The 12,578-nt window shown below is 35.0% G+C and overlaps 1 protein-coding gene across 1 annotated transcript in view; it reads right to left on the bottom strand.

Moving 5' to 3' along the window:
* LOC120629080 (BAG domain-containing protein Samui) overlaps positions 1 to 11,171 on the bottom strand; it is a 48,045-nt gene extending 36,874 nt beyond the window's left edge. Inside the window, exon 1 of the mRNA XM_039897821.1 lies at positions 10,784 to 11,171. Within this exon, the coding sequence (XP_039753755.1) occupies positions 10,784 to 10,807 (24 nt within the window). The 5' untranslated portion in view covers positions 10,808 to 11,171. The remainder of the gene's footprint in view (positions 1 to 10,783) is intronic.
* Between the last annotated feature and the right edge of the window lie 1,407 nt (positions 11,172 to 12,578).

Below are 12,578 nucleotides of genomic sequence, written 5' to 3'. Positions count from 1 at the left end.
TCTTGAAGTTCTGCACAATTTTATCTAGAATAAAATCTAGTCACGTTGCTAGCTAGCACTACACGTTGCCAATAGACGAAGGAAATGGGTTTACGGAATTTACGGTAGCTCTTAGGTAGAGCGACCGTAATTTCAACCAATAACAGGAATTGCATAAGAATAATAGAAAACAATTCAATTAAAAAAAAAAATTAAATCATCATCATATCAACCGACGGACGTCCATTGCTATTTCTGTTGTAGGAAGCCATAAATTTCAAGATTTTTTGCCCATTGCGTCCAGCGGCTTTCTACCGAAGATGGTTTTAACATAGCGATTTCAACATTCCAGGAGCTCGAGACCCTAACGTCAATCAGTTCTCCTAGCTATTAGCCCCTTGCCACTTTTGCTGCGCGACTCGTTAAGATATTATGTCGATAACTCTAGTTCTTCTACGGATCTCCTAATTTCTGATTTGATTCTGAGCCTTTTCATGAGGCACATAGTACGCGAATACGATTTTAAGCCAAAGTCATAATCACTGGCAACATGCACTGTTCGAAGACTTTGGTTTTTAGACATTTGTCTAAATGGATAACAAAACGGTATTTATGAAATACAGATATTTGTGAAACTCCATTATGTTTTGTGAATAGGTGAAGTTTGCGGACGTCTTTAGAACCACTCAAAAGATATTTATTGGGTGTTTAAAGTTAATATAACAGATATGTTTACCGCATTTGCGCATTGCATCCAAAATTAATGACCTGATTTACAAATATGACGTTGTTATAACCCAGACTGATTTGTGGGAGAATTCTGTTGAAGTCCAATTTTTGGAGATGGTTTTAAAATATAATTACAGCCGCCAAATCAGTTTGAGCATTTTTAATATGGGAAGTCACTAAACGAAACATAGGATATCACGTCATGGGATACTAGCAATACCTCGCTCGCAGTTCTATGGTAAAAAAATGAGACTACATCAAATAATAATCCAGTACAAACTTAGAATATCGATTGACCTGGTCAATACCAGAAATATACAAAAAATATGCCGAAAGAGTATTTAATTGAAGAGTATTTAATCCAAGAAATGCACAAAAAAAATACCGGGCTTCTTAAAAGTCCACGATATTTATCACTTCGTATTTATTTTGGTTTTAACCTACACAATGTTGGCATGCATAGCGAAAGTTCAGACAAAAATCTAAAAAAAAATTATGTTGCACAGCTTCTCAGTCTATTGCGCATGTAACAAGTCGTTTATAATAATAAATAGTTTACTCGTATTGATGAAAGAGAAGAACATTTTAAACTGTTGATTATTTTCATAGAATACGAAATTGTTTTACGTAGCTGTATTGAAAGATAAGGTAGATCAGTCTGAAAGTAACCGTCGTTTTAATAGTTGGGACTAAATTGCTGAACATAAGTCTTTGAATTCTTTCGCCTTTCACATTTCGGAATCTTTCACTAGTCTTCCACCGCTTGGGTTCGGCAGCTTTTTGACACTTCGTATTAGATGATGTCCATCTAGTTTACTCCTAGAGGCAAAACGCCACTCGTGCAAGTTGAGACCCCAATATTCTGAAGTTTTTTTTTTAAATTTGATTTCAGACTCTTTTAAGGATCTTCTTATTTTTAAATGCATCGTATAAAAAAAATGTTTTTAACTCTCTTTATCAGGTCACAGTTAGCGAACTTATTTAGTGTTTCGGAGATATAAATCACAAATAGCCGTTTTCCTATATGCTGTAATAATAATACTAATATTATATTGGTACTGTACTTTGACTGTATGTAAGCAATCTGTGCGTCTGTATATGTATATATAAGAGTATACGTACGCACGTAGTCATTTACGTCACAAGTTCCAAGATTCTTTAATAGGTATTCGAAGCAAACACTTGAACGCATTATGTACTTTATCAAGGTCTTCATTGAACACACCTTAAAAAACTTACTACCTAATAAAAGGTCTCAGAACTAAATTGCATAAATTTCTCGTGCCCATTTACATTGGTGTTAAAGAGAAAGCATTCGAAGTGCGGCAAATTTGTAAAACGCATGCGGTATAGCATTCGAGGAAATATGTTCATAGATCGATTCGGGAAGCGCGAGTATTTTAAGGCTCATTGCTATTTTAATGGAAAATCGCCCTTATCAACTCGTGCCTCGAAATCACGAGAAGGAAATAGAAAACCGATTTATTAAAATCATTGACGCAACAGCATTATATCAACGCGTAAAAGTTCATTGAAGACTCTTTTATATGTTTTAAAAGAGCATACAAGAGTACGCCTGTTGCCAACTAATCGAATGTAATATCTTTATTTTCATTCTACTTTCACTCGGTTTCTTAATAAACACCCGGAAATTGAGGCAAATAATAGCAATCATGAGCGAGGTAGAGTACATTGTGGTTTTTGAATAATGACACAAATTCAAATCGTATATACAATCTAGAATTCTTTACTTTATTGCTTGCTGCCTTACGATTCTAGCAAGAATTTCAATTCGTTAATAGTGCTAGTTTAAAAACTCCTATTGGCCCGTTTAGAATCGATTTTCCAATGGTAATCAATTTTGTCGCGTCCAGTTAAATATTTTCACCTTGAACCTTTGCATTATTAATGAACTAACATAAAAGTAAGTTGCTTATCCAGATACGGTTTCTTTTAATGTATGCTGACAACTGCTTCCTTTATAATATATGAAGGTAAGCTCTTAACATCATGCATGACAGGGTCATGGGGTTGCCTACAAGCTAAATGTTATATAACGTGTTTATATTATGTACCCTTAAATAACATTTAAATCATAAAATTTATTACACTGTAAACTATTTTTTAAAATACAGCACACTATTTTTGCAAATTCAACCCTAAGAGGGTTAAATGGGGGATGAAAGTTTGTATAAAATCCTTCATTTATCAATTTATTTTTCAAGTTAATTCCATGAAACTTTGATTTTAGGTTTTCGATAAAAAATACGTGTTTCACACATTTAAAAAAATTCCAACTCCAAAGGCATCAAATAGGGGATGAAAATTTATATGAAAGTTTCTGATGTTTTAAATAATTTACGTTTATATTTTTCTATTAGCAGCGAGACATTTTTTTAAACCTTTGTAGTTAAAATTTACGAAATCTAAAATTGAACTTAACTTAGGCAAAGCCGCGGGCTAAAGCTAGTCTTGAATCAAATCCGAAATCGAAAAGTTACCATTTATCGCATAACGTTTCTAGGTCGTCGCGGAAGACCGAAGTTCAGTTAAAAACTTGCTTTCATCATTCTCTCTGATTGTTACAGAAGTATCATCCTCCTTGATACACGTGAGTATGAATTTGGCAAACAACCATCTGTTACTCACCTATTTACTTGAAATATGTGACACCGTTCAATGAAATTGCATTCAAAGGGCACTTCCAAGAGCTCTTCACATAATAGGTATCTAGTACGTGTCCATGCCTAGATTCCAATCACAATAGATCAACAAAGTATCTATCAACTATATCTAGTGCTGTACAGGAAAATACATGAAAAATTACCTACCTTTATTATAAATGTGCTTATTGATTTTTTTTTCACGCAGCGAAAATAACGGATTTGCCTACGTGATTTGTAGCATACTGTCGTGCTAACGAAAAAGCGACGTTTTGACATTTTTCTACAACTTGTTTTCTTTTTCGGGGAAAAAATGGGTTAGATACGTTCCTTACGACTTTTGTTTGGAAAAAATGAGGACGTTGAATTTTGTTAACATGTTTGGGTATAGGTGATTCATGCTGCAAATTATCTTGGGCGGCTGGCCCTTTTCAAAATCTGGCACGTTTATAATTTAATCAGACAAGCGCTCTCAAGACGATGATGATTCAAATTCTACGTTTATTTGGTCCTTGCTTGGATTGGGTATACGTATTTTAATCATCTCAGTTTGGTTTAAAATTTGTGTTAAGTATACTGTTACAATAAATATTAAGATATTCTCAATGACAAAGATTCCCGGAAGTAAGAAAATATATACATTACGTTATAAAAGAGACTATGGTTGACAAGTGACAAGTCACAGGGTTCAGTTAATAAGGAATATAATCAGTCTTCCTTCCGAACCGGTGGTAGAGTCGCTACAAACAGATAGACTTTCTTTGCAACGATACAAGCGCGAATGTTTCGGAAAACGATCTCGGGGCTGGTAAAGTTAGATCGGGCGGGATTTGTATATAGCAGAAAATAAGAACGTTATAACTCAATACAGAGCTGTAACTCACCATGATCTTCACGACACATAATTGCATTCTAGAATAGACTCGAAACTGATTATAGCATAGTATTGTAGGTGTCACTCAAAATGAGCGCTAGCGTTTACCTGCGCAGTGGACAACTTACACAGATACATGCGATAGATAGGTGTCGTAAGGTTGATGTATAAAAGCGCAAAGCTGGCGACTGCAATTTATACTTTCGAGGTTATTTATTAACTTAATATTTAATTGCGTATAAATCAAAAACACGAAATTTCTCACCGATCAAGGTGTAGGAGAAAATTCGTAAGGAAACCAACATGCCAGCGAGTTCTCCATTTCTCATGGGCCCGTGAGTTCACCAATCCGCACTTAGCCAGCGTAGTGGACTAATGCCTTAACCCTGCTCATTCTGAGAGGAAAACCCTTAATGTAATGAGGCCAGTAGTGATTTTAATATGGTAGTGATAATTTTATTAGATGCACACAGGCAGACAAAGTGATACTATAAGGATTCCGTGTTTCTTTTATGTGGAATGGGACTCTACTAGCCACTCACAATGCCCATAATGCATGTGCCACACAATGCACCTCCTGCTTAACCCTCAGCGCTCTTTTGCGTAACACTGATAACACCCTACGATCGAACACAATACTCATGGACTAGTTAGCGGTATTTCCTGAAGCTTCGGTGAGCTATTGTTAAGACTAGCAGTCCCGCGGATAATAATAACCCACATATCGGTAACTGCAGGAGACCCGTCAGAGTAATCCATATCATAGATAGACATGTGCTAACTGCTAAATATAAATCCATGCAATTGTATGATTATATGGATTGTGTTTAAAGATTTTTTATAGTAATAATTGACGGAACAAGAAAATTACCCTGGTAATTATGGTAAGTGGAAAATCAGCGTAGTATATAAAAAAAGCAACACTTCGCTGTGCCTGCAAGTAATACAAAGTGCCACCTTGTGTTCATCAACCTGAAGCGTGTAGGTGCCTCATATGCATGTAAATGTTTTTTTTTTACTACACCAGCAATCACAACCTTTAGACTGGAACGCAGCAATACTGCTTGGCAGAATTGACGGCCGATAGGCGCAGTTTGCAGCGACCCTGCTTTCTGAGCACAAAGCCGTGGGTTCGATTCCCACTACTGGAAAATGTTTGTATATTCTATGTTATTCATAAAAATATTCATCAGTCATCTTAGTACCAATAACACAAGCTACGCTTACTTAGGGACTAGATGGCGATGTTTGTATTGTCGTAGTATATTTATAAGATAAAAAAAAACATGGCTTTAGTACTTCTTCTTTCAGTCGAGCTCTGGCATAAATAGCACCACTACTACGGATAATACCAAAAGTGTTGCGTGTTTCTAGTACAAGCTGCGCGACTCTAACAGCCACTCACAAGTCCATAACGCAAGGGTCACTCAATACAGTTAAATCCTCAGCGCTCTTTTCGCTTGACACCAACAACACCACATAATCGAACGCCATACTCAGGGACTAGTTAGCGGTATTTCCTGTACGTACGGTGAGCTATTGTTAAGACAAGTCGCCCCGTAGATAATAATAACCATCATGCCGGTAACTGGAGGAGACCAGTCGTTAAAAATAATCCTTATCCTTGATAGACCTGTGCTAACTACTAAAGATTGTGTTTGAAGTACTTAATCCCTCTATCTAAGAGGAGGCCTCTTGGGACTTTGACGACAACCGCGCATTGGTGGCGCGACCCACACTCGGAGGTCGTAAGCGTTAGTGGGGGGTTCCATTCCCCGCAAGGGCAACTTGGGAATTTTCTTTGTTCTGGCCTCACCACCCTACCGAACGACAAAGACGTGCCAAGCTATAGAAGATGCCAAGAGATATGTAGAAACCGATAAGGGGTGAGGGTTTAATAAAACTACCATACCCCTTACAGGGTACCATATCAGACTGCACCATAACTTACCAGGAGGTTTAAGTAGTCAAGGGCTTAATTGTAGAAAAATAAAAACGAGTCCTGTTCAGAAGGACATTAGTTGCATCATTATTAAAAATGATGATGATGATGATGAAGACGATGATAATAATAAATAATTATCTTAATAAATCTAAATACGATGTGAAACAACTGCGCAATAAATAATAATACAAATTAGTACGAGTTAGTACTAGGCAGTCATAAACGATATAGGTATGAAAAGGTATACATAAGTAAACTGCGAATGCTAGCATTGATGTCAGAAGTGGGATTGGTCCGAAAAGCGAAACTCTGTCTCATATTGGTTGATATTTATTTATCTCTGGTGATGAAATTTAGGCACAGAAATTCCTTCTGGAGGCGGGCGTAGAATTATTTAATAGACAAAAGAAATTCGAAGCGAAAAAACTAAATTATGAGGATTTGACTAGAGTGGGTACTTTGCCAGCAGCTAATACAAAATGTAAATATTAGCATAAAAGCACTATTTTACTCAAATTCTCTATAGGATAGACAATGCTTTTATGTTTGCATGTATTTTATAAGTTGCATGCTGCTGACAGTTAGTATAATGTAAAGGAGTACATAATAATGATGTTTATTTGCGATCCCGGAACAAACTTAAGGTAAGCCATAATTTTCTGGCTCAAAGTAAAGTCACATAAAGTGCAATGTCGGTAACCATAAACGTATCAATTCTTTCATAAAACATTCAAGCCTTATAGTACCCGATAAGGCATATCAATAAATATGGTTAATATACATAAAAATACGGTTGAGACGTCGACGATGAATTCAGTAGGTTTCGAGGACAAAAGGCCTATCGGTGGTATAAAAAAAATGGTCAGATGAGAGTGAGGCTACACGTATTTGCGGGTTTTTATTTGAGGGTTCCTTTACTTACTAACTTTTTAAAACTTACGATTACTACTTGCGAACGCTTAGTCTCATACCGTTGCAGCCTGTTACATACTGCATACGATTATTTATGCAGTTTGCAGACTGAATATGGCATTTATCTACCAAAGAGGATAGAAACCACTGTGTTAGACTTCGAGGAGACTGTGCTCCAAAACAGCATGGCTGCGAGACTACCAATTCAAAAATCAGCTACCTCTTTAGTATTTCAATATAATGGCTGTGGCATACAAACGACTAACGAATTTGTATTTATAATGTTAAAAACAAAATTCCTTCATTACGGGACCCTAAAACATAACACGTTTTTGAAGTATATGAATATTCTTATATTTCCTTTATAGATATGCTAATTTTATATACCTACGCTTAGCGATAATTCTTTTTAATAATTGATGTCTTAACAGGGGCTAAATATTATTATTTTTTTTTTAAAAACCGTAAGGTCTCGGAACAGAGCATGCTGTTTGACGACAGAAGGCAGAAATAAGCATGGCGATAATACTTCTAGGACGAGCTTTGTCACTAAAAGCTCTAAAAACTATTAGCAAATCCTGGTGGAGGCCTGCCTATCTATAGAAGAAATGCGAATATTAAACACGGTAGTTCGTAGAGGAATCTCGTTGGAATAGTTATATAATAGTTATATTACGCCGAATTTCACTATCATCCTTACTCCTCTGAGAATGAGAAGGGTTAAGGCCATATAGTCCATCACACTGGCCAAGTGCGGATCGATAGACTTCACACGCCTTTGAAAACGTAGCCATGCAAGTTTCCTCACGTTTTCCTTCTGGGTTAGGGCAAGTGATTTTAACTGCATAGATTTAAAAACGCACATAACTCCGAAAAGTAGGCCGGAGATCAACCACTAAGCTACCATCGCTTTATAAAAACTTGTATTTGAATCGCTCAATAAAATATCTAAGCCAATCTACCTTTAAAATGACATAATGTTTCCACATCAATTGGATTATTCGATCGAAAAGCGGATATTAGTAGAAACAAATAACAATATCTCAAAAAGTAATGATGACGATGGAGCTAACATCTCTGCAAAAGCACAAATGACTTGCTTGATGACTACACATCAACACAAACAATAAGCGTTGGAATCTGCATGACACAATCTGAATCGTACACAATATAATTCTAAGAAAAACACAACACAAGGTCACTTCTACAGATAATATAACTTTAATATAATGTTATATTATCTGTAGAAGTGACCTTGTGACCTAGAGATGTTTACCTAGAAGAACAATTGAATGGTAGAGTTTGTTAGAGAAGATATGAGATAAATAATTATATGTGAAAAATCTTACAGAAGTGGCGAGTGTTCACACAGCAAGAAACTATCGAGACGACAGGATGTCGCGCACAAATATGGTTGAGGCTTTCGATACAGAAAAATGAATCCCATAAAACCTATTCTCATTTATCCAATATTCCAAAGACGAGCGAAAAAACTTTTAAGTACTTAAATGCCTTCTGCACAAACACTAAACAAACATTATATACTTAAATTAAGTTGCTAGGCTAGGTTCGCTAGCCCTAGATACCCTTGTTTTGGTCTCTCTGAGACTGACTCGAAAGTATGTAATAGCTCTATAGTCTATACACTATTCTTCATAGACTAAGAATAAATCGAAAAATAGTGTTATTCTTTTCCACTATGGATATTGTTTTTAAAGCATTAGCAACAAAGACAAATGCAAAGGTAAAACACTTCATAATTCAAATAGGCCTATAGAAGACTTTTCAGGAATATATCCTGCCTTAGGTTAGAAGTGCTAGAGTACTCTTTTCTTTAAAAAAAACCGTGTATGCACATGACTGCTATCAGACCTAATGCATTATTGTCTAGTCCAACTTATGTACCTTCAGTGTAAGTCAAAATGAATGTATAATATAAATAATATTATTGACACACACACACAAAAATCACTAAAAACAATGTGAAACTTTATTCTGTTAATAAAAAAGGTGTTGCACCAAGATTAATCACTTGGCAATAATAATACTGTGAATTCTGTAATGATACCAAAAACTCGCCAAATGTTGGCGTCAGAACAGTTTAGATAATAATCAATGTTTAGTATTATGCTGTAGTTTTTTTGCTACATTTTAAAATAGTATGTTGGTTTCTGTTGATTTCAGCACCAGACAAATATAAACCAGAAATTATAAAAACAACTGTCAAACACTCCATGAGTTTTCTCACTTGTTATGATGGAATACAATCAGTGTTTGTTTTTTATGCATAAAAGGTATTCAACAATACTTTCCCTACTGCTAGCAAAATGTACTGACCCAATTTAACAATGTTATTAATGCTATATGGATATGTCAACAAAAATGGATACTGTTAGGGCCTTACTAAAAATATAAAATATATAACATATGTAAAATAACATCAGAAAGAGTGTGATATAATACTGAATAACCATTCCAACCTTATGCCATGTCCTTTTTTAAGGCCCTTAATTTATCTCTCTCCCAATTATCCCAACTATCACTGGATCTTGAGTTGCAGTGACCAATCAGTAAGTAATAAATAAACTAAAAAATAGATATACAAATAAGTCTTTTTCAAATAAAAACCACATACAACCACAGACTCAAGCAAATAGACAGAATACTCATAAACAAATGTAATTATAGAATATTACATCAATGGTGGAAAGGCAATAAGGGCAAAGCATCCATATTTTTTAATTTTTGTTTATCCATACTTATAAAGTACTGTTTAAGTGTCGTTGAACATAATTCAAAGAAAAGGGCCATAAGCAAAACACTTTTTACTACACATTGTTTTGTCTGATGGAAGGCTAGGAAGGGTGGACACTATTCACAGGACCTGACCAGGTAGTTACCACCTTACGGACAGATAGATATGTTTCACCAAGCAATTTAGCATACCAGTATGATGCTTAGTAGATACTGTTTAGCAGTATAGGTTTAAAATAGCCATTAGTCTTTTTTTTATTTTTCATATCCCTAACAGGTTAGCCCACTACCATCTTGTACTAAATCATCATTTGCCAAGTGAGATTGCTGATAAAGGCTGGCTCGTTTAGAACTTGTTGCATGACCATTTTATTTTTCCACCATCAATGCATATCATTAAACACATAAATGTAGAATGGATAAGGTAATCAGCTTAAAGAGCAATTTTTCATTACAATTAGGTTAATTTTGTCTGTTTTGCCTAAATATGTGCCTTAACCATAGTAAATATATAATACGAAAACTAACCTCACAAACAGGCAGTTAGGTTGCACTCAGGAGCACTTGTGTTATTAGCACGCGTCAACTGTCCTGAAAAACCATATCAGATAGTTGCACTTCCATCACATATACCCCACATAATTAGTCCCAAACAATCAGTTGCGGCATTAAAAAATAATTTCATAAAGGGTTGAAACTGGAACCGTGCCAAAACTGCACTAGAAGCAAGCAAAACTGAAAATCATCGCTGCATTGATGGTGGATCTATATGGAAGTCTCTACCACGGGATTAGTAAACAATTACGGGACGACGGCCAAATAGTTATTGCATAACCCTGTATACACAGAAATGTTACAGCGTGCAAGGAAAAATCATGTGCAAAGCTAAAAAATTACATATAAAATTAACAGTGATTAGATACTTACAAAACTTCTACCTCGTAGGGGCATTTCACTTCCCACAATAAATGAAATATAAAATTACACACACAGCTTAAGCACAACTAAACGCGTCTTGAAATTAAAAGAAAATCACTCTTGTCATTCACTAAAGCACCTGAACAATTTTGAAACAATTTTGCGATCTTTTCACTTGTGGTTTTCAGTCAGCAGATAAAACTTTGACAGCGGTGTGCTCGTTTCTAGAACAATCACATTTTGCTTCGAAAAAAGAACCTTTACACGCATACACGCATAAAATATAGATTTTAAATTAAACCCAGAAAAAAATGATTTCTGCAAGCAATCTGCTTTGTTTTCATCAAATTACAATTAAAATATATGTAGCAAAATGAAGTGGGTAAGTATTTACGTTAGAAGTGAAAAATAAAATATTACCGGATCAATCACCGGATCGAGACGGAACGAAAGTGACTCATTTTGTCTTGGTGTGTCTCTTTCTAAATAAAGTATCCATATTAATTCAATACTGTGGACTCGCCTGTTTCTATTTTTTAGCGACTATCGCTAAAACCAACATTATAATAATAATAAAAGAGGCTGTATCATTTATAAATTCAAGATGCAGGACCTATAGATTGATAGTACTTGCTGTGACGGCTACTTAGACAAAGAAAATTTATTACGTAAAGCTGTGAACATAGATGAATACAGGGGACAGACAGTGGTCAGCACAGGGTCTCAACCTAATTCCCAACTCGTTTGGCTACTATAATTATTCTCTTTCGGACGTTAGGTGTGTCTAGAAAAACTTATGACCTTTTCTTGAAAGTAAAAAAAAATATTATCCAACGTTTTAAAAGATAAATGTAAGAAAAATTAAATATTGTACAATCAATCAAAAATACTTTACTGCACACAAGAACAATACAAAAATAAATAAAAGAGAACAAAGTTACAAGTTTGTGAAACAAAGGCGGCCTTATCACTTATAGTTCTTCCAGGCAACCATTATGAGGAATTAACTCCCATATTAATCCTTAGGCTCTAGGAATATACATACATATTGATAATTACAAAACACATTACATTATTTTAAGATAATTTACCTTCTAGGTTTATTTACCAACAATAACCCGGCTAAGTTTGTTGTGGGCTCTTCTTAGACCAGGGCGCGTTTGGAACCCTCGTATCTTTAGATTTAAGTTGGCGAACGAAGTTATCACCATCCCGTTACAATTATGTAAACAATTATGTATGAACGCTTCATAAGTGCCTGTGATAGGCCTACATGAATAAAGAAATTTTAAATTTGAATTTTGAATTTTAAGCAAAATAATGAATTATTTACATCGTAAATTCAAAAAAGAAGAGTCATTTTATTAATATCATCCATGTATCTCCAAGGTTATTAAAACTCTATTGAATTTAATTATAACTACTTACGAGTAAAATTTTATACCAGCTTATTTTCGGCCGCTGCGACTTTTGCAACCCTAAAAACTACAATATTCTATCCGTGCATGAGCCTTAACTTATTAACTAAAAACTTAATTAAATAAATCTATAAACTGAAAAATAAGTGTATTGTAAAAATAAGCTTTTTAGATGTGTATTATTCCTGTTTTATAATATGTTTCCCAAAAACTTCACTTTGACATTTCTGGGGCACAAATCAAGCCACGTAGATAAGGACGTAAAATATAATTGGCATCTCTTTCTTTCTTGTGCTTTACGTAATAAGCTCTCTTTGTCTAAGTAACCGTCTCGGCAAGTACTACCAATCTATAGGTTCTGTATCTGTGGTGGTCAGTGATAGGTA

Source organism: Pararge aegeria, chromosome 14 (genome assembly GCF_905163445.1).
Source record: "Pararge aegeria chromosome 14, ilParAegt1.1, whole genome shotgun sequence".
In the NCBI taxonomy this organism is placed as follows: domain Eukaryota; kingdom Metazoa; phylum Arthropoda; class Insecta; order Lepidoptera; family Nymphalidae; genus Pararge; species Pararge aegeria.
This window is presented reverse-complemented; position numbering and strand designations above follow the sequence as displayed.